Source organism: Morus notabilis, unplaced genomic scaffold (genome assembly GCF_000414095.1).
Source record: "Morus notabilis unplaced genomic scaffold, ASM41409v2 Scaffold843, whole genome shotgun sequence".
In the NCBI taxonomy this organism is placed as follows: Eukaryota; Viridiplantae; Streptophyta; class Magnoliopsida; order Rosales; family Moraceae; genus Morus; species Morus notabilis.
In genome coordinates this window covers 859,958-884,332 of record NW_010361268.1, presented here as the reverse complement: position 1 = coordinate 884,332, position 24,375 = coordinate 859,958, and the positions used below count along the sequence as shown (strand labels likewise).

The 24,375-nt window shown below is 37.8% G+C and overlaps 5 protein-coding genes across 5 annotated transcripts; 1 reads left to right on the top strand and 4 right to left on the bottom strand.

Moving 5' to 3' along the window:
* Positions 1 to 2,503: 2,503 nt before the first annotated feature.
* Positions 2,504 to 5,377, bottom strand: LOC112091763 (SNF1-related protein kinase regulatory subunit gamma-like PV42a). Its single transcript, XM_024166159.1, has 4 exons — positions 4,835 to 5,377; positions 3,467 to 3,689; positions 3,273 to 3,404; positions 2,504 to 2,856 (listed from the first exon to the last, which is right to left on the bottom strand). Exons 1-4 carry the CDS (start codon positions 5,287 to 5,289, stop codon positions 2,524 to 2,526), a joined length of 1,143 nt encoding a protein of 380 aa, XP_024021927.1. The 5' UTR covers positions 5,290 to 5,377; the 3' UTR covers positions 2,504 to 2,523.
* A 2,931-nt stretch (positions 5,378 to 8,308) lies between these two features.
* Positions 8,309 to 13,304, bottom strand: LOC21408451 (topless-related protein 4). The gene is made up of 20 exons (XM_024166150.1): positions 13,234 to 13,304; positions 12,918 to 13,097; positions 12,718 to 12,831; positions 12,202 to 12,360; positions 12,052 to 12,106; positions 11,690 to 11,797; positions 11,494 to 11,598; positions 11,268 to 11,391; positions 11,052 to 11,101; positions 10,785 to 10,895; positions 10,684 to 10,747; positions 10,441 to 10,550; positions 10,176 to 10,245; positions 9,929 to 9,999; positions 9,727 to 9,822; positions 9,542 to 9,643; positions 9,307 to 9,425; positions 8,990 to 9,227; positions 8,772 to 8,912; positions 8,309 to 8,691 (listed from the first exon to the last, which is right to left on the bottom strand). Exons 1-20 carry the CDS (start codon positions 13,302 to 13,304, stop codon positions 8,569 to 8,571), a joined length of 2,211 nt encoding a protein of 736 aa, XP_024021918.1. The 3' UTR covers positions 8,309 to 8,568.
* Positions 13,305 to 17,542: 4,238 nt separating this feature from the next.
* LOC21408449 lies at positions 17,543 to 18,364 on the top strand. Its single transcript, XM_010098916.1, has one exon. It carries the CDS (start codon positions 17,543 to 17,545, stop codon positions 18,362 to 18,364), a length of 822 nt encoding a protein of 273 aa, XP_010097218.1.
* Positions 18,365 to 20,280: 1,916 nt separating this feature from the next.
* Positions 20,281 to 21,813, bottom strand: LOC21408448 (putative disease resistance protein RGA3). Its single transcript, XM_010098915.1, has one exon. The coding sequence runs from the start codon at positions 21,811 to 21,813 to the stop codon at positions 20,281 to 20,283; it is 1,533 nt and encodes a 510-aa protein (XP_010097217.1).
* A 354-nt stretch (positions 21,814 to 22,167) lies between these two features.
* On the bottom strand, positions 22,168 to 23,259 carry LOC21408447 (disease resistance protein RGA2). Its single transcript, XM_010098914.1, has one exon. It carries the CDS (start codon positions 23,257 to 23,259, stop codon positions 22,168 to 22,170), a length of 1,092 nt encoding a protein of 363 aa, XP_010097216.1.
* Between the last annotated feature and the right edge of the window lie 1,116 nt (positions 23,260 to 24,375).

The following is a 24,375-nucleotide window of genomic DNA, read 5'->3' as shown; positions in this document are numbered from 1 at the left end:
TTTTTTTCTATAAAGAAACAATGCAGGGGTAGCAACCGGTGCATTCAAGCTTTCTAAAGACAATATGGAACTACAGTTTGCAACAAACCACTTAGGTACGTATTTGCATATATACCAAAAATAATGGTTAAATTGTCCCTTTTTTTTTTTTTGGGATAAACTGAACGATGAAATTATTCGCAAATTAAAGATTACTGATAAAGGTTTAAAAATTTTCCGGAGCAAATATCTGCATATAGGTATAAGGTTTCATGCAAATACTTAAGATTGTAAGGAGGTAATTGTTGTGTTACGTTTAGTGCTATAGCTAGCATTTTCCATATTAGTGTACCGAGTAAATTGATTGTTCTTTTTTGTTTTCTCATTTTAATAAGCACTTCAAATTTGCATTATATGGTAGTAAAAATTAATTTTATTTTTCTTCTCCCTGTCTGCTAGGCCATTTTCTCCTCACAAATCTTTTGTTGGACACAATGAAGAAAACATCACAACAAAGTGGAAAAGAAGGAAGAATTGTAAACGTCTCCTCAGCTGGTCATCGCTTCACCTAAAACAGCATTTAGCGCAATAATAATAAAAAATAGAAATAAAAATAATTTTTTAATTTAATGTAAAATGAGAGATAAATAAAAAAAAATTTAGTTATTTATTATTTTTTATTTTTATTTTCTCCTCTCTCGAGTTGAGAGAGAAAGAGAGATATTAATGAATTTTTTTACACTGAAAATAATCTATTAATAAAACTACCAAACAAATTTTAAAAAATGATTTTTGTCTGAGATTAAAAGCGTTTTTATTTTTATTTTCATACTAAAATCATTTTGGAATGAATTCTAAACGCGCCCTTTGTTTTTGTATAAAAATAGAAATGAAAACGTTTTCAATTTCACACAGAAATCATTTTTGAAAATCTGTTTAGTAGTTTTATTAAGAGATTGTTTTCAATTTGAAAAACTCATTAATGTCTCTCTCTGCTCGAGAGAGGAGAAAACGAAAACAAAAAATGAAAAACGACTAAAAATTATTTTTTATTTCTCTTTCATTTTACACTAAATCAAAAAATAATTTTTATTTCTGTTTTTTTTTATCTTTAATTATACCAAATATCATTTTAAAATCATTTTTATTTTAAAAAAAAAATAAAAATAAAAACAATTCCAAACATTGTGTTGACGGTGATCCAATCATCCAAGTTCCTACAGCTCTCTCGGTTCGTGCAAAATGCGATTTTCTCTCCACGCACAGGCGCGTGTGAAGGAGGCTTTCCACGCGCCGTCAAAGTTGACGAACTCTGCCGTTAAAAAAAAAAAAAAATTTGACGATCTCAGTGGAGCCCGTTTAGTTCGCTGATTCGAGTTTTTAATTCGAATTAAGATGTGATGTTATGTGAGAGCTTTTTACTGTAGCAAAAAAGTTAGTGTGACTGTTTCTGAGAGCTTTTTACTGTAGTAAAACTCGAATTCTAAACTCGAGTCGGCGAAGTGAACGGGGCCTCAGTTAACCATCCACATTTCGGACCCTCCAACGTTGTAGTAAATCCGTTAAAAGACTAGGCCCCAAGGAGACATTTAATACAAGTAGCTAACTCGGTAAGTTCATATTATCATGTTAACTCGGTTTGCAGTAGCTAAGGTCTACGGACATTAATTCTAACACAATGAACATATGTACATAGATAATGAAGATGTATTGTTGTTTAGGTTTAGTATATGTATTCTGTAATGTTATATATATATATATATATATATATAATTTTTTTCTTTTTTCTCTACGGGTCAGTTTCGGGTTTGAACCCAAATTTGACACGAAATTGAATTGCGGGTCAATTTCGGGTCACACGGGCCCAACCCGAAAACGACCCGTTTTGTTCGTGTCAATTTCGAGTCGACCCGATTCCGACCCGCACCCCATTTTCCTCAACCCTAACCCATAATTTTCGTGTCGATTTCGATTCGTGTTGTCGTGTCGTGACCCGTATTGCCGCCCCTAACCGGCGGTACCATATGTTAGATGGGCAAATTAGAGATTAATTGTCTATAAATCTCTTATACAAATATAATAACTAATTCCAACTCTAGAGGTCGTTTTTGTATCACTCTGTACCATAATGTGAACATTATTTAGGCAAATCACAGTTAAATTTGTCTATGAAGCTCTTATATTCGAATAATAATGAATTCCAACTCTAGCCGTGGTATCATGTTATTCACCAAATTCTTAGGATAAAATGCTTTCATAGGCCAACAAGATCTAGAGCCAAAATCATGCGTGCTCTTGAGACTACAATGTGATGCCAAAATGGCCATACCTTCTTTTGCTCTTCGGTCTCCTTCTCCGTAGCACAAAGAAAACCCCTTATGTGTTACGCAAACAATTCTCCAAAAACTTTTTTTTTTTTTTTTTTTTGAAATGAAGAAAAACTTTCTCATGTACTTGAAATACATTAAACGGGAAACGGAAACAGAAACTCCAAAATTCCAAAACCAAACAAACTCGAGGCTTTACTTTCTCTATAACTAACTACTAGGACATGAGAGAGAGCCTCAGGACCCTAACTATATCCGTGAGAGAAACAAGCCCAACAAGCAAACCCTGAGAATCCACGACCCAAACTCGGTGAACATGGTGAGTGACTGCCTTGTCAATCACTTCTGCAAGAGATGATTCAGCTTCACAACTCACAATCTCCCTCCTGGGATTCCCACCAGTACTACTTTGTTCTGCAAATAAAGGGCTCGTCCACACTGTTTCAGTGAACTCTAGAGCACTCAGTGGCAACCATGATTTCAGTGTCGATAAGTGACACCCCCTCAGATCGGTCGAAGAAAACGTCCCTAGAACCTCCCTACCTCTTCCCTGCAATTGCAGTATATAACAAATCATCATAGTATTAAGAAACCACTAAATTAAAAATGAACTTTTTAATCACATATCTTCTAAAATTTCCCCTTTTAATCACTATATATATAATTACTATGCATTTACACGCACAAATTTTAATTTGGGGTGACTAAAACCTTTAACCACAAAAAAAAGAAAAAAAAAAGCTTCCGTGACTTAATATTTTCTTCACACCAAAAATTTATAACTAAACGCACACTTAGTTACAAACTTACGACTAAGATGACATTTAGTCATGCAAAATATTGCAGGACTGAAAGTGTTACAAGATGTTATAACTACAAGGTGTTTTTTTTTTTTTCTTAAATAATAATTAACACATTAACGACTAATAAGCTCTTTTTTAATTTATTTATTCTAGAGAAACGTACATTTATAAGCTGCTTGTGATCTTCTTCACGGATATCTGTGGCTCTTACTATAGGAACAGCGTTTAGCAAGGCAATCCTCATGGACTTGATGGCATCTATAACTTTGGTGCGATGACTTATCGCGAAAACGTTCTCAGTAATTGCTCCCAAATCCATGACGGAAGTCGATTGGTGCGATGACTTATCGCGAAAACGTTCTCAGTAATTGCTCCCAAATCCTTGACAGAAGTCGACGTTATGCTCTGAATCTCCGAATCGCGTTCCTTCAAAAACCTTAACACATCCATTTGTGTTACCATTTGATATGTTGACGCAGACTCTACTAGTTCCACGCCAGAGACGTTGTCCATGTGGCTGTCTAGTGGCACTAGAGCACGGTGGATTCCTTTGCTGAAAACTTCCATACAGTCTAGTAGGCTGCCAAATAGGTAACAAAATACACACACATACATGATCTATACAGAAATTATAGTAGATAACAGCTTTCAAAAAATAATGTAATAACTTTAAAATTAATGGTAATAAATAGCAGATTTCATGCTCTACTGAAAAATAAACTTAAAAGTAAATGACATATGTCAGGACTTTTCTTAGTTGGCAAATTTGTTGGCGAAAGGTTGTATGAATTCAAAAAAACTGGTTCTGGCTTTTGGTGTTGTGGTCAACTTAGTTGCTTGGGATTTGCAATGATTTTGCTGATTTGGAATGGTGGCTGATTTTGTTGACTTCAGCTGATTGATTGGCCCTGTTTATGGAAAGATCCGAGGAGGAAGAACTTGCCCTGTAGAGGGCGATGATGCTGCGGATGATGATTAGCGAAGACTATTCTGAAAAAGTGTGTTGTGTGAGATGAGTTTTTGAGAGAAATATTCTGCAGAAAAGTGTCTCTGATATGTGTGCTCGAGTGATAATCTTGAAGGTTGCTCTTTGGATGTGAAAGATTGTTTTTTCGGAAAGAAGCTTTACTAAGGCAAGTGATGCTAACTGAACAAGGCCTATAAAAAGATTCGACACAACAACGTGTCAAGAAAGGAATTTTTGAGTGCGTAAGAACGTAAAAACGTCTTGGTGCTTGTAATCTTTTGATCTTAGTGGAAGTGAATGGTTTACTGTCTGACCCCGCCGACAGGATGTTCAATGTGCGCATCGGATGATATCTGAGTGTTTTTTACGTTTCTGCACTATTATTCTCTACTCTACTTTTCTGTTCATTTATTCACTGATTTCTGAATCCGAAAATTCAACAAAACGTCAGTGTTAGTGTTACAAAAAGTGTTATAACACTAACACCTGTATAAAAACAGGCCTTTCAACATCTATTGAAAGGAAATAGCTATAGTGATTACGGAACAATTCTGTCTGGGAAGGAGAATTGAAACAAGCATTTTCGAGATTTTTTATTTTTCTTTTATTTTTTAAAGATATGCATTTGATTCTATAGCTCGAAACTCATGTAATTTATTTTCATTCTCCACTGAAAACGTTTTGAGTTATTTCTGTCTTTCTTCCTGTATACACACATATATAAATGAACAAAAGTACAACACTAATGTACAACTTACCTAGTATTTGGGTTTAAAGTCCACAAACTGAGACCCTCCAGGCAATGTCCTATGATCGCCGACACCTCGACTGACATTTTCCGATCAAGATCCGAGCCATCACCCCCGTCCATCTCGTCGTCATTAGCATCAGCAATGTGTGCCAAGATGTCTAGCATGGTGACCATCCCTATGTAATGTTTCCTTACGGTCCCCGTTTGCTTGTCCGCTTCCATGATCATAGAGCCACCGGCTCCGATCCAGTGTCCCGGCGGCGCCGCCACCGGCACCGCCACCACCCGGTTGGCCACCAGAGCGTTCATGGTGTGGGCCAGGGACGCTGTGTACGGCACCTCTACTAGCCTACGCTTGTTGTTCTGCATCAAGTCCTTCACCTTCTTGTCTCTTAGTCGTTGAGCTTCTGGGGAGTGCTTAGTGGCGATAGTAGAGGAGTGAAACACTCTTGATTCTTGCATGTTTTTTCGGTATTTGGTTGAAGAAATAAATTTGAGATGAAGATAAATGTAAACTTTCAAAAGTGGAGATAGATATAAGAAGGCGTTTCTTGATCTGATGCAAAGCATATATTGGTTATGAGATATAGATGGCTATATGGCAGTTTGATGTGTTTATACGTGTCCAACAACAAAGTGTTGTGGCATTGCATGGCTTGTGACAAGTTTGCCACATGGCGATGGCTGTAAAGGAAGGGTGTTATACGTGGATGTTCTCAGGGGGGGCATTTTGCGTCTTTTTCTGTGGCGCATATTATTCGAATTCTGTAGTACAAAAAAAAAAAAAAAAAAAAAATAAAAATTTTAGAATTTTAGCCGTCCTCGACTAACATCTTCCGATCAAGATCCGAGCCATCACCCCCGTCCATCTCGTCGTCATTAGCATCAGCAATGTGTGCCAAGATGTCTAGCATGGTGACCATCCCTATGTAATGTTTCCTTACGGTCCCCGTTTGCTTGTCCGCTTCCATGATCATAGAGCCACCGGCTCCGATCCAGTGTCCCGGCGGCGCCGCCACCGGCACCGCCACCACCCGGTTGGCCACCAGAGCGTTCATGGTGTGGGCCAGGGACGCTGTGTACGGCACCTCTACTAGCCTACGCTTGTTGTTCTGCATCAAGTCCTTCACCTTCTTGTCTCTTAGTCGTTGAGCTTCTGGGGAGTGCTTAGTGGCGATAGTAGAGGAGTGAAACACTCTTGATTCTTGCATGTTTTTTCGGTATTTGGTTGAAGAAATAAATTTGAGATGAAGATAAATGTAAACTTTCAAAAGTGGAGATAGATATAAGAAGGCGTTTCTTGATCTGATGCAAAGCATATATTGGTTATGAGATATAGATGGCTATATGGCAGTTTGATGTGTTTATACGTGTCCAACAACAAAGTGTTGTGGCATTGCATGGCTTGTGACAAGTTTGCCACATGGCGATGGCTGTAAAGGAAGGGTGTTATACGTGGATGTTCTCAGGGGGGGCATTTTGCGTCTTTTTCTGTGGCGCATATTATTCGAATTCTGTAGTACAAAAAAAAAAAAAAAAAAAAAAATCTAAACTTTAGTCATTTAGTCGCTTTGTCCTCTAAATATTAAAAACTGAAACTGATCTATTTATCTCTTAAACTAATTGTTAATAAAAATGTCTTTTATGTTACCTTCCGCAAACTTAAAACTAACGCGGCACTTATTTAGAGAATAAAAACTTATTTTAAATTGAAACTCTAATCGTTAAATAACTTAATGACAAAAACCTTAATTATGCCTCTATTAAATAAAAATATTCCTTTACAAAGAAATATATTTTTTGAAAAAAAAAAAAAGAAATTTATTAGTAGAGGAGTAATTTCTTCCCTTCCGACAACGGCCGCCAGCTTCAAATGCTTCAGTACCGGACCTCTAAATCCCAGCATTTGAATGCTTCGCCTCCAACACCAAAACGTCTAACAACAGAAACAAAAATGAAAAGGAAACTAAATGAGGTAACCATTGCAGAACGACGGCATCACTTGCCAAAAAAAAAAATAATTTGAAAGCGCAGATTTGTAACCGTGAGGTAACTTCGGCTAAAAATTGGCTTTCACAACTTTTTGCTCCATTTCTTTGGCTTTCCTTGCTTCTAACTTTGATTAGGCTCCACATCTTTAACAATTTCCCACTTAAAAGACTAATCAACCATCTTCAACGTCTTCATTGCGGTGGCACCGACTCCTCAATCCTCAGAGAGAAGTCCAACTGAAGTTGTGCGCAACTTCAGTTTCTCGATTGGAACTGTCTTGGTCAACATATTTGTCGGATTCTGACTCCCAAGAATTTTCTCAAAGTACCAACATCCCATTTTCCAAAGCCGATCTAATGAAGTGATATATATGCTTAGTCCTAGCATCATGATAAACAGAATTTTTTGCTAAATGAATGGCGCTCTAACTATCACAATGCAACACGCTCTTCCCCTGTTTGTGACCCAACTTCTCCAAGAAAGACTGCTACCACACCATCCCCTTGCTTGCTTAAGCCACTGCTATAATCTATTACCTTCTGTAGCTACTTTTGCATACCATTTATATTTGCATATATAACAAAAGTAAAAGGCCATCATCAAATGTGGTTCTTGGTGTTGTTTGCGAAGCCTATTTCTAAATTTTGTCTCTCTATTTTTTTTGTTTGTTTTAATTTCACATAACGTTTGATATCTTCCCCAATAAAAATATTAGTTATATCCTCTTTAATAAAAGAAAAAAATAGATATATATCCAAAAAAGATATAGTAAATATTATAGTATGTTTGAAGTGTCATTTGAGTGTTAATACTCTTGCAGATTCTTCGGAGCTGATCTTGGAGGAATTCTTAATTTATAGAAATTTTTTGGTAGCTATATTTTATGCATGGTGACTAAAAGCAAACCTTTTTTATGCATGGTCGCTAAAAGAAAACCCCAGGATTTCCAATCAAATCTTAGTCTTGGAGACCGAATTAGGTAAGGGACTATAGCCCCCTGGCCCCTGCCTAGCCAAAGTAAGCACCTGCCCATCGTATGCAGGTGTAGTTGCTAGTTTGCGCCTGCTCTTCATTGCGCACTATGGTAAGGCAGTTTCAAGGCTGGCAGGTCGAGGCCTGCGCCGTGGCTTGGCCTTGCCACACTGGTGGCCACGGTTAAGAACCCCTAACCTGCCAACCAAACAATTATTTTTGGAAATTTGTTAAGTTGCTCGATTGTCAGCAATTCGAAGAACCCTTGAACGACAAAGGATTGTTGATGGCTCGTACCAGAAAGGGCTAGAGTTTGGAACGCCACAAGTACTAATATAGGCATATCAAAGCTCACATTCGAAGCGAAGCAAATTTGTTTTCCTGACGTAAATAAAATTATCAGAGAAAAGAACATTGAAGAGACAAATCAAAGAGAACAAAAGCAGTTGTAATCTTCCATTACTATGAACTGTTTTTTTCGTATACGAGCGAGGCAATGTAAACAAAATTTGCCCTCATGACACTTAGCTATAATCTCCGCATCCATACTAAGTTCGATGGTATAAAGCCCCAGTGCTTAGTTCTTCAGCAAAAAAAATACAGTTCTTTGGTATAAACGCCACTGTACGCCACCCCTTTTGTACACACGTATGGAGGAAATTCCCACAAGACTTGATCACTAGTTCATATGACTATGGAATACATACTATCTACAACGAAATTGGAGGTTCAACAAGGTGGTTGATCCACACTGGTCCCGGAGTTATCATCAGGACGTCATTGATCAAAAGAGCCAAAACCAGGACTTTGTTGCTCACGAGAGCCAAAACCAGGACTTCCTCCAACAACCTCATCATGCGTTGCAGTGGCTAATCCAGAGGCAATAACATCAAGGGGTCTCTGCAAGATAAAGAATGCATTTGAAGAGCGAATTGTTTATGTTTTGAATTGCCCAAACACATTTGTGAAAAGAAATTCACCTTCCTGGAGGTAACCGGACTCTTTTCCATGGAACGCAGAAGCTGAAGACCACCAGCATTTGCAAGCACTTTAATACCATCCTCGAGCGTTGAAACTGCTAGCAGAGTCCCTCCCTTGTTAAATCGTACGCAAGGACGAGACTAACAGATAACAAAAATGTGAGGATAAATGGATAACTGAGTACCAGGGTGTGGAAAATTGTGAATGGATTGCTTACCGGCAATCCACCAGTGGCGAAGGAATAGCTCAACTGTTTTACACAGTCCATGTTCCAAAACTTGACTTGGAACTCATCACCAGCAGCCAAAATCCGATTGTTGGCAGTGTCAAACTGCACGACACCTGCAGACCTCCTTCGAAGACCTCGATACATGCGCTTAACGCCCCCACCTTCTTTATGATCCCATTCTACAAGATAGGAATCTCCATTGCTGACTGTTCCGCAGAAGAACAACCTGTGACGGTGGCAAGCAAAGCAATCAATGACATTGTTCAGATACTAAAAGAACAAGGACCATATAGAATAATAACTACCTTGTACCATCAGCACTGCGTGCCATCCTTCCCCAAGATGGACATGCGTCGCAAGTGAATAACTTTGTACCATATATCCATGCATGGATTTTCCCATTAGTGTCCACTGAAAAGAGGTACTGGAGCAGAGAAAGGGAAAAAGATAAAAGATAAAATAAATAACTTCAACAGAACAGTAAATGGTTAAAAAACCAATAAAAGAAAAACTCAGGTGCTAATAACAGCAATTGAATACCTGCTTTCCATCTTCATATGGGCACACAGAATAAACTGGTGCTTCATGACCCACAAAATTATAAACTAGGGAAAATCTCTCATCAGTAAGAGCCATCCACATCTGCACAAGTGGGATAGTTAGCATTACTACATTCCATGGCCTAACCATCAACATGAAGGGAAATTTCGTAATATAGCAATTACCCTTATAGCGTTGTCCTCTCCACAAGTTATGATGCATAATGATTTGCTTTGGTTAGAGAAAGAAATGTCATATACATTGCCAAAATGGGCATCGATCTGTTTGAATATCATGAAAATTAAAGTATTATGTAATGACACTTAAAATAATTTAACATTTATTTGATAATTCGTGGTAAAAAATAAATAAAACAATGTAAAATACCTCTATATATTTTGTTAAAAAATCAGCATTGTAGGAATATATGTGCACAAGATGCTTGGAATATGCAACTCCTAACATATATAAGTTTGAAAAGGAAACATTGAGTATAGCATCTTAAGGACCTCGTCATGAAACTGAAATAATAATTGCATCACATCTATAGGTATTATCTTTGCTCAAGTCCAGCAACTTTGGTCACCTTCAAAGGAAAATAAGGACAAATTATTCAATTAATCTAAAGCATTACCGAAAAAATCACCATCAGGATTCCAGATAACACGGTTTACTGATGCCGTTTGATCACCAGAAAAAGATGTCTTCCAATAGGTAAAAAGAGAATATAATTAGTCTTAAGCTTGGTAAAACATCATCATAACACGGTTTACTGATGCCGTTTGATCACCAGAAAAAGATGTCTTCCAAGAGGTAAAAAGAATATATAATTAGTCTTAAGCTTGGTAAAACATCATCCAGATGTAGAAGAAATACCAACAAGATACACAGGACTAAACCTGAACACTTAATGAACATGCCCCAATGTCCCAAATCTCAAAAGGTTGACAGACAAGCCACTCCGTTTCCCCCATGTCCCAGATAGAGATATCACCATTAGCCGATCCAACTATAATTTGAGGGAACAATAGAAAAAGACAAGCAGAAAATGAACTCGAAAGTAGAATCTTTAAGCAGTTTTGTCTAACGGGAAAAAATAAAATAATATAATAAAAGATTCTTTTTAAGCATCCAGAGCAAACCAAGAAGTAAAGTTTGTTGCAAAGGATGAAAATCCAAGCTCTGTACTTGAGAACCCTGGTAGAACTCGACAATAGTAGTCTGCGGCAAGGCATCATGATACATAATTATTGTGTGAGAGAAAATGAGTTCCCTGGTAGAACTCGACAATAGTAGTCTGCGGCAAGGCATCATGATACATTTCAGGTGAAACATTGACTGCTGAACTATCGACCTGCAAGAGGGGGAAAAAATAGAATAGCAAAATTAGTTGTTTCCCTTTTTCCTCTCAAACAGAATTTGCGAAGGAAAAATGAATAGAATTTACACAATCAACATTTCCCAAGAGAACCAGAAAAGGAGGCATTAGGCAAGATCCTTAATCCGGTACCTTTTCCACTGTCCCAGCAAGTCTTCGTCTCTTATGTGGTGGTCCACGAACTGCAATTCGATTATCCACTGATAGTGAGAGTTCTAGAGCACTTTAGCATTGTTGCACATGCAAGCAAAGAAAACAATCTAGAAATAATGATAAAACAACCAAAAAGTAACTTTTGACACAACAGAGATAATAGGTAGAACCAAAGCAGCTCAATGAAACCACTACCTTCAATTGCAGGAGCGTTTAGATTGGACGGCTGAGCAGTAACTGCTTTGTGTGGCACAGAGGATGGACCTGGCATAAATCCTCCAACACGTATCTTAGGAAATGCTAGTGCAGGCTGAAAAGGCTGAAAGGGATAATTAATTAAACAGATAAATAGGTAGCAGAATAAGATTCCTTTAAACTAATTTCTTCATCAGCCAAAGTTCTAGGTTTTGTATTGGCTTACAAAAGTAGGATTGGAGCTCAGGTTTGGAATAGAGACAGGAACCGAAGCAATAAGATATGTGTTCTGCATTGACATCATAGGCATCATAAGAGACGCTGGTGCGGGCTGAAATGGCATCAAAAGGAGCAAAATAAGATTCATTCAGTTCAAACTATTTTCCTTATCAGCCAAAGATCTATGTTTTTTGTTGGCTTACAATTGTAGTGTTGAAGCCTGCTAAAGGGTTCGCCGTAGAGAAAGCAGAAGCAATAAGATTGCTGTATTGTGTCTGCATCATAGGCATCACAGGAGATGCTGGTGGAGGCTGAAACAGTACAAAAGAAGCAAAATAAGATTCCTTCTGACTAGTTTACCCATCAGCCAAAGTTCTATGTTTTGAATTGGCTTCCAATAGTAGTATTGGAGCCTGTTAAAGCAGAACTAATGGCATCAGTAGGCATCACAGGAGGTGCTGGTTGAGGCTGAAATGGCACCAGTAGTAGCAGCATAAGATTCCTTCAAATTAGTTTCATCATGAAAAGAAAAAAAAAAAAAAATCTCTGTTTTGTATTCACTTACAACATAAGAACCACCTGGTCCGACTAGAGGGTTAGCCATTGGGTTGTTTCCATAACTACAATTTAGCAAACATTACATGAGAAGAAGCTTGCAATGAATTAGAACTTGACATCATCATTAAAAATTTGAAAACTAAATAAACAGCTTTACCTCTGATTCACGGGTGTCGTCTGCTTTGAGTTATCTGAATTGCAAAATTCAGGCTTGCGACATAAAGAAGCATAATTCGCACTCTTTTGTTTAAGTGTGCGAAGCAGCCCAGCCCTGGCAGACTCGGCATTACCATAAGTAGATAGCTTTCCATTCTCCCTGAAAACAAACCATGGAACTATAATATACGAAATATATGAAAAACAATCATGTGAACGAAGCATCTTTTTTCCCGACGTCCAGTAATTTTCAGCGGCAAATCTTTACTGATGTCCACAGTTATCATACTTCCACATTTGTACAAGACCGCTAAAATTTTTATTTCCTTAAATAAGGCTTAAAAAAATTACTCACTTTACTATTTTCATTGTAAGAGACGAAATTTTTGTCAATTCTTCTGCTAACAGTACTCTGCTACTCTTAATAGTAGACCCTAAACTTAGTTTAGAGAAAAAGAAAAAACAAGAAAACAAAAACAAATCAGACAACATAAGACCTTATGAATTTCGAACGTACCTGAAATCGTCTAAGGTCAGAAGCATTGTGAGTTCCTTGAAAAGATCTTGATCATATCGGGCAAAGAATTTCAAATCCTTCTTAAGAATATCCATAGCATTGGGAAAGTCTTTCCTGCACCAAGACAGTCAAAACTTACTTACCAAGAAATGTCAGGAACCCAAAAATACAGAAAAGAAATCGCAAAGAATTCAATTTACCTCTCGAGCGCCTCAAAATATTTTTGTTTTCGAATCTCAAAGAAGACCAGCACTGACATTGATTCTTGATCAATCTTAACAAACCCAGATAAGTACTTCTCCACCTTGTCCCACTCACCATTAGTCACACAAGCCTCGAAATGCTTCTCGTCGAATAAAACCTCATAATTTTTCTCCAAACTTCGTTGCCAAAAACACAATCCGTCATAAAATTTCCCAAAAAGGAACAAACTTTTTTCAGTTCTTAAGCAAAACGAAAGACGAAGAAATAAAGAAATGAAAGAAAAGGAATGGAGAAAGAGGGAAAACTGCTTACTTTTGCGGAGCTTCTTCTTTAATTTCCCTCCTCTGATCTCCAACACCCGAGCTCTCTATATCATCCGCCATGGCTAGGGTTTCTTCAACTTCCCCTCCAATGTAGAGCCGTTGTTACCGTTGTTGTCTTGGCCTTTCAATTCAAGTCCTCAATTTCTTTCTCGCAATGATCCATCTACGGGAGAAACAAAAGAACAAAGATGGAATTTTGTTCGATTCTGGAAACATAAGATTTTGAATTTGATTCAAGAAGAATAACGAGGGAAAGGCGAAGGAATGAATGGGTTTTGCTTTTGTTACTTTTGATTTTCCCCCTCTTTTTGTTTGCGACGTACGGTAGTGCAGAAGCCAAAGTCCCAAAGCCACTGGAGGAGAATTTTGTGGGAGCGCGTGTTAAGCTTATTGTGAAATTGTTCACAAGTGTCGTGTCGTGTATTTTATTTTATTTTTTTTCCGTCTTTTGAGGGATGTATAGTAATTTTTTCATGGCACAATATATTAAGGGTGATTTTGAGGAATGCCCCTAAAAAGTAGAGCATTGGATTTATGCCACTTAAGAAAGCTTTGGATTTTAGTCACATAAATGCATCAAGTCCCGTTTAATTTGTTGGTTCAAATTTTATTAATTTAATCTTTTTTTTATTTAAATAAAAAAATTTAAACTGCGTGTTTTAAATTGTAGTTAGAATTAATATTTAGATGTGCAGTTAAAATTTAAATATGAACAGGAAATAAAATTTAAATTTGTGTTTGGTAGATGTCAAAGGCAGAAAGAATCGATATCGTTTTACTGTTAAAAAATGATTTAATTGGTTGAATTTAAGGGGGAGTTACATTGTAAGTTGGACAATTTAAGCCCCCGTTTGTTTCACTGGTTCAACTCAGTTCAACTCAATTCGAACAGTGAGCACAGTTTAAATTCGTGTTTGGTAAGCACGCAGTTCGAATTATATTTCTTGTTTGAACTGAGTTAAACTGTCTAACTTAGAGTTTAGGTCCCCCTTAAAATCAACCATTCAAACCATTTTTGAACAGTAAAAAGTTGTCCACTCTCTCTGCTTTTCAAATCTGCCAAACACAAATTCGAATTTTATTCCCTGTTCATATTAAAATTTTAACTTCATATCCAAACACCACTTCGAACTACAATTTGAATTTTTTTTGTTCAAATAAAAAAATTTGAAATCAACAAAATTCGAACCAGCGAACCAAACGGGAGCTAACTCAGTTTAAATGGTGAGTATAATTCAGACTGCGTACTTATCAAATACGAATTCAAACTGTACTTACTGTTCAAATTGAGTTGAATTAAACTAAACTAGTAAAACAAACGAGGCCTAGATAAAGGTCAACTACATATGTTTTAGGATAATTTTGATAAATACCCTTTGAAAGTGTATGTGTCATGATTTTTATCCTTTATTCTTGATTCATAATCTTTTTAGTCAAATAATTGCACTAACAAAAGGGTATTTATCAAGAGTATGTGATAAAAGTTTAAACTCATGTCCTCTCCTCTTAAGAGTAAATTTTACAATTTTCTCTTTGTTTTACCAAAATTCCCTACCGGTCAAAAAGGTAAACTACAAAACTACCGCAGCCTGTGTTGATAAGCTGCCAGACGCAGTTAGATAGTTGTTGGTGCTAAATTTAGCATGCCTAAATCTTCTAATCGAGCCCAAGGTCACAATCGAGCCCAACACCAAGACAATGGGTCACCAAGTTCAAATAGTACATGGGAGGCCGAACGAACGAGCCCAATCAGTCGAGGGAATTGTGTCGATTCACCGAGTCTCAACTCTAAAAGGTGCTTTTAGTTGGAGTGAGGAATGAAAATAAGAATATGATGATAATAGAATAAAATAAAAAGGAAAGTTGAGTTTTTTGTTTGATTAGATTTTTACAAATACAATGGAATGGATTTCACATGAATTTAGTTAGACAAAATTACTCTCACTTTTAGATTACAGATTAACAGTCCATCAAAGAACTGTTTTTGTTCAGACATGGATGGACTTGTTTTAACCCCAAACCCCCCCATGAAGTCATGAAACTCTTGACTTCATCAATAGTCACTTTTGGAAAGTCCAGACCACACAAAAATCTGTGAAACTAGCTCCAATAAAGTCCACCCGTAAGTTATGCAATCAAAAATCTTGATGGCAAGAATATAAATTAGTTAGCTTTTTACATTTCTATTGAGGTCATCAATCAATTTTGTTTAACATTGGAAAGAAAATATATAAATGGTGACGAGGAGTTACAGATCTGGCCAGAAGAAAAGCCAAACGCCGGGATTTTGGTAGAGATCAACCACAACATTGCTCAGGCAGAAAACCTCACTTGGGCAAGGGGTAGATCCGGCGAGGTGCAACGCTCGAGCGAGGAATTTGACAGATAAAGTGAAGGTGGTGCTTGGGTGAGAGGGAACAGATCTAGCCGGGCCGGCGAGAGTTGTCAGAGGAGCAGAGGTAGGGGCGAAGGTTGGCATAAGAGGAGATGATGGGTTATGCCATTAGTCGGAAATGATGAAGTTGGAGGCTTCCAGATAAAATACAGAGAGAGTAATAATGGAAAATATAGATAAATGCCGATTGGAATGGCCATTCATCCTACCCCACAAAGGAATGACAATTCCTTTAAAATGAGCAAAAAGTCATTCCAATGGAATGATTATTCTGAGAATAAAATCCAACCAAACACACGACTTGCATTCCTTTCTTTTCCTTTCCTTTCCATTACCTCTAACCAAACGCACCCTAAAAGCTGTATTTGAATCTCTTTACCGCTGGAGTCGACGTATCAAGTGAGAGTATCGATTTTTGACGGCTCCATGCTGATAACCGCTCATATCCATTATCCGCAATCTCAACTGGCAGAGAATAAATAGGGCACGTGCTGATGTTTACGTAACTCCAGTCTTCCCACTACTAGTGTCTTTCGACCATGATTAAGCCCACGATGGAAGAACGAAGACCCAAGGACATCTATAAAAGGGGCCTAAAGCCTCCAAAGAAGGGTTTCCCGAATTCGATACTTGTATACTGAATTTGAAAGTTTAAGAGGTGGAGAGGCCTTGTAACCACCGGGAAACATCCTAGATTTGTACTTTGGATTCTAGATAGTGAAACTCTCATCTGTACAATGAACGTAGCTCTAATTAAAGTAAATCACTGTAAATATCTAGTGTTATTTATTTTTTTAGTATTTGTTTTTTATTTGCTAATACCATTGTCGTTGGTGTATATATTTCCAGAAAAGAGGAACCCAACTTACTTTGTTGTAAACTTGTTTAATCCTCAACAACAGTGATTAAAGGCCCAAAACCTGAACTCAAATAGTTTCTAGCTGATTTCACATGACTGTAGTAAACCAGGTTCTACAGTTTGGTGCCTACCCTAGGGCCTTTGATCGCCAACTCGGAGGATTAGCAAGCAACCATGACGCACGACCGCGAGGGCCGTCAGGGTCAGGATCTTCAACAAGCATAGCAAAACGGAACTCTGCAGCAACCGCTGTCTAAATTTGAGAATTTAAAGAGGCTCCTTAGCGAAGTGACCGCTCGACAGGAAGAAATGGCTGCCCAGAACACAACGCTCCGCCACCAAGTTGCAGCGCAGTCGTCTCAACTGTCGGCATACTACCATTACTACAACCAGACCTACACAACAAACGTCGTCGCCGGTCCGAGCGGAGCAGGTCAGCAAAACCAGGACACCATACGCCGACACAAGCACAGTCTCATCAAGCCGATGCAACAATTTGACACCCCAGGGAACGAGGGGATTCAGCGGGACACCAACAAGCCCGTCGAGCAAGTGCCGGTGCTAAGAGCAACAACACAAGATGTTCAACAGGCAGACAACGCACCCCTAACCCTTCGAGGGGTTCGATCGCTATTCAACAATTTGTTCGCCGAAAATATGAGACACGTTTGGAACTTGTTCTAAAATTATTTATTTTTTATATGAAAATGAAAATAAAAACGTATTCAATCTCAAACATAAATCATTTTTAAAAATGTGTTTGATAGTTTTATTAGGAAATTATTTTTAATGTAAAAAAATTCATTAATATCTATCTTTCTCTGTTCGAAAGAAGAGAAAACGGAAATAAAAAATAAAAAATAACTAAAAGTTATTTTTTATTTTTTTCTTATTTTATACTAAATTAAAAAATTATTTTTATTTTTATTTTTTATTTTTATCACGCCAAACACTGTTTTAAGAATATTTTTATTTTTTTTCTAAAAAATGTAAAAAAATACAAATAGAATCAATTCTAAACAAAGACCCGACCAGCGAGTCGACATGCGAGTAGAAAAGGCGAGTAGCTCCATTCCCGCTATCGAAGACATAACGAAGGTTGCATGGGGTACACAACTGTCGGAGTGGATTTCCAATATCGTGCCACCCAAGTACGGATCTGTCAGCTTTGATAAGTTCGACGGAACATCCGACCCAAATGAGCACCTTCTGCAGTTCAAAATTGTCGTCTTTCCGACGCCTATCCCAACTGGGATCGTCAACGAGATGATGTGTAAATTGTTCGCCCAAAGCTTGAAGGGACTGACCCTCAGATGGTACAGCAATCAGCAACCTCAGTCGATTGATAGCTTTGCCGACCTATCAGATGTCTTTATTACGAATTATGCAATCGACATCGAATCTGGAAAGACGACGAAGGATCTCTGGGGGGTCGTTCAACGAGTCGGAGAGCCGCTGAAGTCATACATCGACAGGTTCAACGTGGCCCTGTCAAAAATAACGGGGCTCGACGATGGAGCGGCGAGGGAGGCACTGAAGAAAGGGCTGCTCCACAAGTCCAAATTTAAGGATAGCATATGCTCTGACTATCCAAAATCGATCAGAAGCGCTCTCAACAGGGCTAAAGGCTTCATTGACCTTGAAGAAGAAGATCTCCAAATCGAGTGGGAACTCGCTCGTTCAAGGGAACAGAACAGGGACCCAGCTAACCGTCAGACAAGGCAGGACTGGAGGGATAGATCTCGACTGATGAGAAGAGAGTCGAACCAAGATGACAGATCAAGGAAAGAGTATAAGAGGCCGTTGTCACCCCCTACATGGGCACTACATGGTCGATTGCAAAGCTTTAAGGGCCGAAATAGTTGAGTTGCTGAAAAAAGGCCATTTGTGAGAGTTCCTTAGCGAATGAGGTAAGAAGACATGTGGGTTCGATGCCCAGCGAGGTTTTCAGAAAAGACCAGCAAGTGATCGAACCCCACCTCCACCACCGGTTCGGAAGGTTATCGGTGTCATAATTGAAGGATCAACCATAAGTGGCGAACCCGGAGTGCAGTCAAATCTCATCCGCGAAAAGCTTGCCCGTTCTTCCAGGAGATTCAGTCGAACACTCAATAACATTTCATAGCAATGAAGCGATGGCTTTGGACCGCCCACATGACGATGCCCTGGTAATCACGCTTAATATAGCCAACTGCGAGATCAGCCGAATATTAGTCGACGGCGGGAAGTTCTGTGGATATTCTCTTCCTTTCGACCTTGCGTGATATGGAAATCGACGAATCAAACATCGAAACCTCCAACACGAGCCTTTGCATTTTGGAGAAGAGTAAGAGTTTCTTCCCTTAGTCCTCTTTTTTCTAGTGTCAAGAATTGTTTCTAATCAAATTCTTCTTTAGTTTCAAATGTCATGAAAGAATTTACACTACATGTTATTGATTGATTGAATCACGAATCTGACATTAACATAACCAAATCTGAAGAGAATAATATAAAGTACACCATACATGCGTGGTGGTATGTGTTCATGAAAACATAACACAATAACACGGACCAGAACCAAGAGCAAAGCACACAGAAAATAAGTAAATGCACCAACAATCAGAAACAGAGAATCAATAAAACAATCACACCAAGATTTAACGAGGTTCGGAGATTGAATCCTCCCACGTCCTCGGGTCAGGAGACTGCTTGTAAAGATCACTAATGGAGAATCACAAGTTTAATCTTGTTTGTCCTCCCCAAATCCATTATTTATTTAATGTATGACAATATTTAAGTATTCTTTTTTCTGTATGGTTAAAGAACAGACAGGCTTTGCAAAACATACCTCGTCCGCTACATGTCCTAGAGCAGCTTATAATTGTGTTGTACATCCATCAGCACAAACGTTAGAAAGCTCAAAACCATGTAGTTGAATCTAAGGGCTCTGCAAGGCATGTTGATATAAAATTAATATGTCGATCTATGCTAAAAGGTTAACATCATGACAATTGAACATCGTGAAAAACAGAATACCTTAATCTTGCAGAAATTTCTACTCCTCCAAGATCAATACTCTCCTTCTACAAGTGATTGTGATTCAAAAATCTAATTTTTGTATACAAAATGAGAGAAATTTAAATGAGATTTACACTTTTACTTAAAATAAAAAGAAAATAAGCAATCACTTTGCTAGATGTGCTCTTACTCTCCCAATATCCATCAATGTGATCCTAGAACAGGGTATGCATCATGATGAATTGATCTAGTGAGCCTGTCTGGAAATTTCCATCAAGTATCCTTTTATGGCTGCAAAAGTTCTTGGCCCTTGGCGACTTTAGTAGAGAAACGTACAAACATGCCCATGACAAACCTGAAGACTATAATTTGCCATTAACATATAATCTTGAAACCAAAGAAAATTTGGAAAATCCAAAAGTGAGGTATATGTAGAATTTCGTTTTCATGAGTTACCATATGAAAGAAATCACCCTGCAAGATCATCACAACGCATGAGTCTCCGCACATATGGCAAATACTTCTTCAGATTGGACTTGTGTATGCTAATGAGGCTAAAGTCAAAAGAAAATATCATAGTAAGAGAAGGTAATGTATTTTAAAAAAAAAAATAAGTGGGGATTATGAAAATACATATAGGCCACAAGCTAACACAAGCTTTTGAAGCAGAAACTAAAAATACGCAAATAAGATAAGAGCTGGAGTGAAATTACCAGAAAATGCTGGAGCGTGGTCCGCCTCATGGATCCAAGAGCTAAGCTTCATAACACTAGTTCCATGCATTTTTATGCTTCTGACGAGCTTGATTCGCTAGATGATGTTTCTTCATCGTCACTTTCGTCTTTCTGAATCCAAACACCATTTTTCTGCACGTACTTTTTATTGATTTGGATGTTTGGGACATGAGAAATCTTGTACCATTCCTTTCCAGTCCCTTTTTGGATATTTCGTTGCAAAATTTTAGATTTTTTGATGGATAAATTTTGCAATGGAGTCATTTGCAGGAACTCTGGGAGCTTTTCTAGGTTGTGACACTTGGTAATCTTCAAGGAGTGAAGACATGGCATTATTTTTGTCGGTGTCGTTGTTGTCGTGTTGTATCCTTCCCGCTCTTTCCACTCCTCATTCCAATCAAATTTAAGCTTTTTCAATCTCGGAAATGAAATAATGGATGGTTCGGATGGAGTATCTTGATCCCCTCTAGCTGCACCGTGATCTTCTTCTTCTCTTTCTGTAATTCCAAGGAATTCCGGACCCACCTTCTTCAAGCTATCCAAGCAACAAATAACAAGCGAAACAAGAGAAGGCATTTTTCCTAGTGGGGGTAAAATCTCACATTTTGTACAGAAGATTAGTTCCAGACTCGTCAAATTAGTTAGCGACATCATCCAAGTGGGGGACACAGTTGCACCAAGGTAGTCCGAGATTTCTAATGCTTTTAAGTTAGGATGTGGTTGCAAGGATTCCAGAATTTCAGTGTCATCATCAAGAATTTCTCCAATTTCATACAGCTCATCAGATTCTCTAAAACCCAGTGTCAAATCTAGAATATTTTGCCAACTCCTGAGATTTATCTTCTCAAACTCATCAAGATTCCCCGTGTTTGCGCACCTTTGAATGCTGAGAAAGCTTTGAAACTGAAGGTATTTCATCATTTTCAGATCTCCAAGATCAAGATATGTCGTTCTCTCCTTAGGCACCACCAACATATCTAGAGTTAGGAGACCAGTCAATTTTGCTATCCCTTTTGGCAGGCCCTCGAAGCAACAACCATAGATATATAGATTTTTTAAGTTAACCAGTTTCGCAATCTTCTCTGGTAGTCTTGGAAGTGAAGTGCAATTACACAATCTCAAAGTCTGAAGATTACACAGATTAAATAATGTGTCAGGTAATTCCTTCAAATTAGAGTTAAAAGACAAGTCCAGATATCTGAGATGTTTCAATAAACCAATATCCTCTGGTAAACTTTCAATGTTGCAGCTATACAAATTTAACGTCTGAAGCCGTGTCAGATGATAAAACAACAATATTCTATCAACATGTAGTTTGTTGGTGTTTGAGTAAATGTAAACTGTATGCAAATTCTTTGCATTGTGCCTTAAGGTAGGAAAATGGTCTTCAGATCCAACCACTAAGGTCAAGTGACGAGTGCTTTCATCTACTCCCTTTTTATTCTCTTCAATTCCATCAACTTCCATCAGAACATATTCACTACCCATCAAAAATTGAGCAAATTCATGAACTATGTCATGCATTTTGCAAGTAATGGCTCCATAGTATTCATCCTCTTCGAAATCTTGAAAAAATGACCGCATAGCTAAACTTTCAAAACAATCTCGTCCTTCTTTCTTGGAATTTATTGTTTGACCTAAATAACCTTGTGACATCCACATCTCGATTAAGTCATCTCTTCCAATATTATAATTTTTAGGAAATACCGAACAATATAAAAAACAACATTTTTACAAAGGAGGTAGATCGTAATAACTAAGTAGAAATGGAGCAAAAATTTCCCTAACTTTAACATCTTTCGACTCCCACAATTCACTGCACAGAATGTCCTCCCATTGACTTGTGGTCTTTCTGAAGCGCATGAGACTTCCTAAAGTTTTAGCAACAAGGGGCAAGCCACTTGATTTTCTTGCAATTTGCCTACCAATATTTTCTAATTATGCGCGCTTCTCTGTTGTTCCTTCCATGAATGCCAATTGGCTAAAAATTAACCAACAATGCTCTTCAGACAATCTTTCCAGACTAATCTGGTGTGTGGCTGCCCCCATCATGATCGAAACTTCTTGCTTTCGGGTGGTCACCAGTATCTTACTCCCTATAGCACCATTTTTAAGAGCTACATAAAAAGTTTCCCATCTACTGTAATCTTCAAGCCATAAATCATCTAGGATGAGAAGAAATCTCTTTCCCGCAACGGACTCATGAATGCAGTGCACTAAAGCATTCAGTTCGACTGAACTTGGAGCACTATTTCCGAGGCCTTCAATAATTGCTTTGGCAATCTTGACCTCCTCGAAAGGATCTGAGACGCACACCCAAATTCGCTTATCAAAGTGGGTCTTAATCGTCTCATCATTATAAGCTAGCTGGGCAAGAGTAGTTTTGCCAAGACCCCCCATCCCCACAATGGGGGTGATATCAAGGCGACTCCCATCATCACTGCTCTCACGCAACAACTTGCATATTAACAAACTCTTATCCTTATCTCGACCTTGAACTTTGGTTTCATCAATAAGGAAAGTAGTCTGTCGTCGCTCAGGTCGTTCAACGACCCTCTTTATGTTAAGATTGTATTTCTCTTTATCTTTTGCAATCCTATCCAGGTCTTGGTTCAGTTCTTTGATTTTGAGAGCAATGTCACGACGCAAAGTAAGTCGTTTGACTCTGGTAAAACAGAAGCAAGAAGAGGGCATAGGAAAACACACCTTCTTGTTTGATGAAGAAGCATTGTTTTCAGCTTCCTCTTCTTTCTTGATTTTGAATTCAAGAATGGCAGTGTTCCACTCGTCCAGAACATCATCCATGTCGTGCGTCGCATTTTTGAGCTTATCCAACCATCTCTTTAGACTCGCATCGTTCAGCTGCTTCTGCTCAGCATCCTCAAGCACTGCTTGAATGTCCTCAAGATTGGTCTTGAGGTTTGCAACATCTTCATCCACCCCTTTGACCAGCCTCACTTCCTCTTCAATCGGCTCAAGAGCCATGGAACCGAAATGCTCAATGAGTAATGAGACTAGAGCTTCAGCCATACTCAGATTCGGAGCTGTTTTCACAACGGCACTATACTTCTCTCTGTGAACGATTTAGTGGCAATGGAGGAATTTCTTGTGATAGATCTGGATATAAAAATGGATGTAGGAGTTAGGATAATATAAAGGCTAGCTGTAATTCAAGAGGATAGGGAAAAAAAGATAAAAGTTTCTTGCTGGTGTGAGTTTGCTAATACGCCAAGAGGATAGGGAAAAAAAGAGGAAAGTTTCTTGCTGGTGTGAGTTTGCTAATACGCCAGCTCTAATAAATAATAAAAAAAGTCTTTTTTAATTCTCTTTATATTATATAAATTAAAATAAAATAAAAAAGTCTTCTTTGATTCCTTTTATATTATTAATAAAGAAAAAGTCTTTGAATTTTTTTTATATGATGGTGCAACTTGCATGGTATCTAATCGCACGGTATGAATATTTTTTGGCATGCTGCCACATTGAAATATTGTATCTACTCACATGGTGTGAATATTTTACAGTTAGGATGAGTTGGAACCTCATCGGCACAAACATACAAAAAAAAAAAAAGGTGGTAGAAAAAGTTGGTATTTTATTTTAGGAAAAAAACTGATTGATGAACGTGTTGAATCTTTAATTCAATATTAGATTTATACGTGAATAATTATGTATCTTAAGAGTAATTTTTATTTTTATGATGGACTAAAATAAAAATACTAAAAGATAACATAAAAGTTATTTATATATAGTGGTTATGGTTCCCAGATCACATGTGACATTCTATTTTTTCTGGCATCCCATCATCAGAGAGAGCAGTGAGAAAGCTAAAGGATTCTTTAGGAAAATGTGTTGATCTGGAAGACAAACCGCACGGTTCTAAAGAGTAATTTATTGTTATGAATTCAGGTACGCTTCTGTTTATTACTTTATTAATTTTTAGTGATCCAATATGAACATTTTCTGAATTTTAAGTGATAGTTTTCACCGAAGAATATTTTCTAACAGAACGACTTAAAAAAAATGTCATTAATGTCTAGGTGAGACATTAATTAACAGACTAAGGAAAATACATGATTTCTCGATGGTTTGAGTTTGCTGGTGCAGATTTTAATGAAGGTCTTTATGATTCTTTTCCTGGCAACT

Bases quoted from the DNA above. Each gene is read 5' to 3' on its own strand.
- LOC112091763 (XM_024166159.1), bottom strand. From the start codon at position 5,289: ATGCAAGAATCAAGAGTGTTTCACTCCTCTACTATCGCCACTAAGCAC. The intron at 3,690-4,834 runs GTAAGTTGTACA...CCTATTTGGCAG, and splicing joins ACTTTAAACCCAAATACTAG to CCTACTAGACTGTATGGAAG. The intron at 2,857-3,272 runs GTACGTTTCTCT...CTGCAATTGCAG, and splicing joins ATCACAAGCAGCTTATAAAT to GGAAGAGGTAGGGAGGTTCT.
- LOC21408451 (XM_024166150.1), bottom strand. From the start codon at position 13,304: ATGGCGGATGATATAGAGAGCTCGGGTGTTGGAGATCAGAGGAGGGAA. The intron at 10,246-10,440 runs GTTTAGTCCTGT...ACCTATTGGAAG, and splicing joins CATGTTCATTAAGTGTTCAG to ACATCTTTTTCTGGTGATCA. The intron at 9,823-9,928 runs GTATTTTACATT...ATATTCAAACAG, and splicing joins TTTTAACAAAATATATAGAG to ATCGATGCCCATTTTGGCAA.
- LOC21408449 (XM_010098916.1), top strand. From the start codon at position 17,543: ATGCGAGTAGAAAAGGCGAGTAGCTCCATTCCCGCTATCGAAGACATA.
- LOC21408448 (XM_010098915.1), bottom strand. From the start codon at position 21,813: ATGCGGTCATTTTTTCAAGATTTCGAAGAGGATGAATACTATGGAGCC.
- LOC21408447 (XM_010098914.1), bottom strand. From the start codon at position 23,259: ATGGCTGAAGCTCTAGTCTCATTACTCATTGAGCATTTCGGTTCCATG.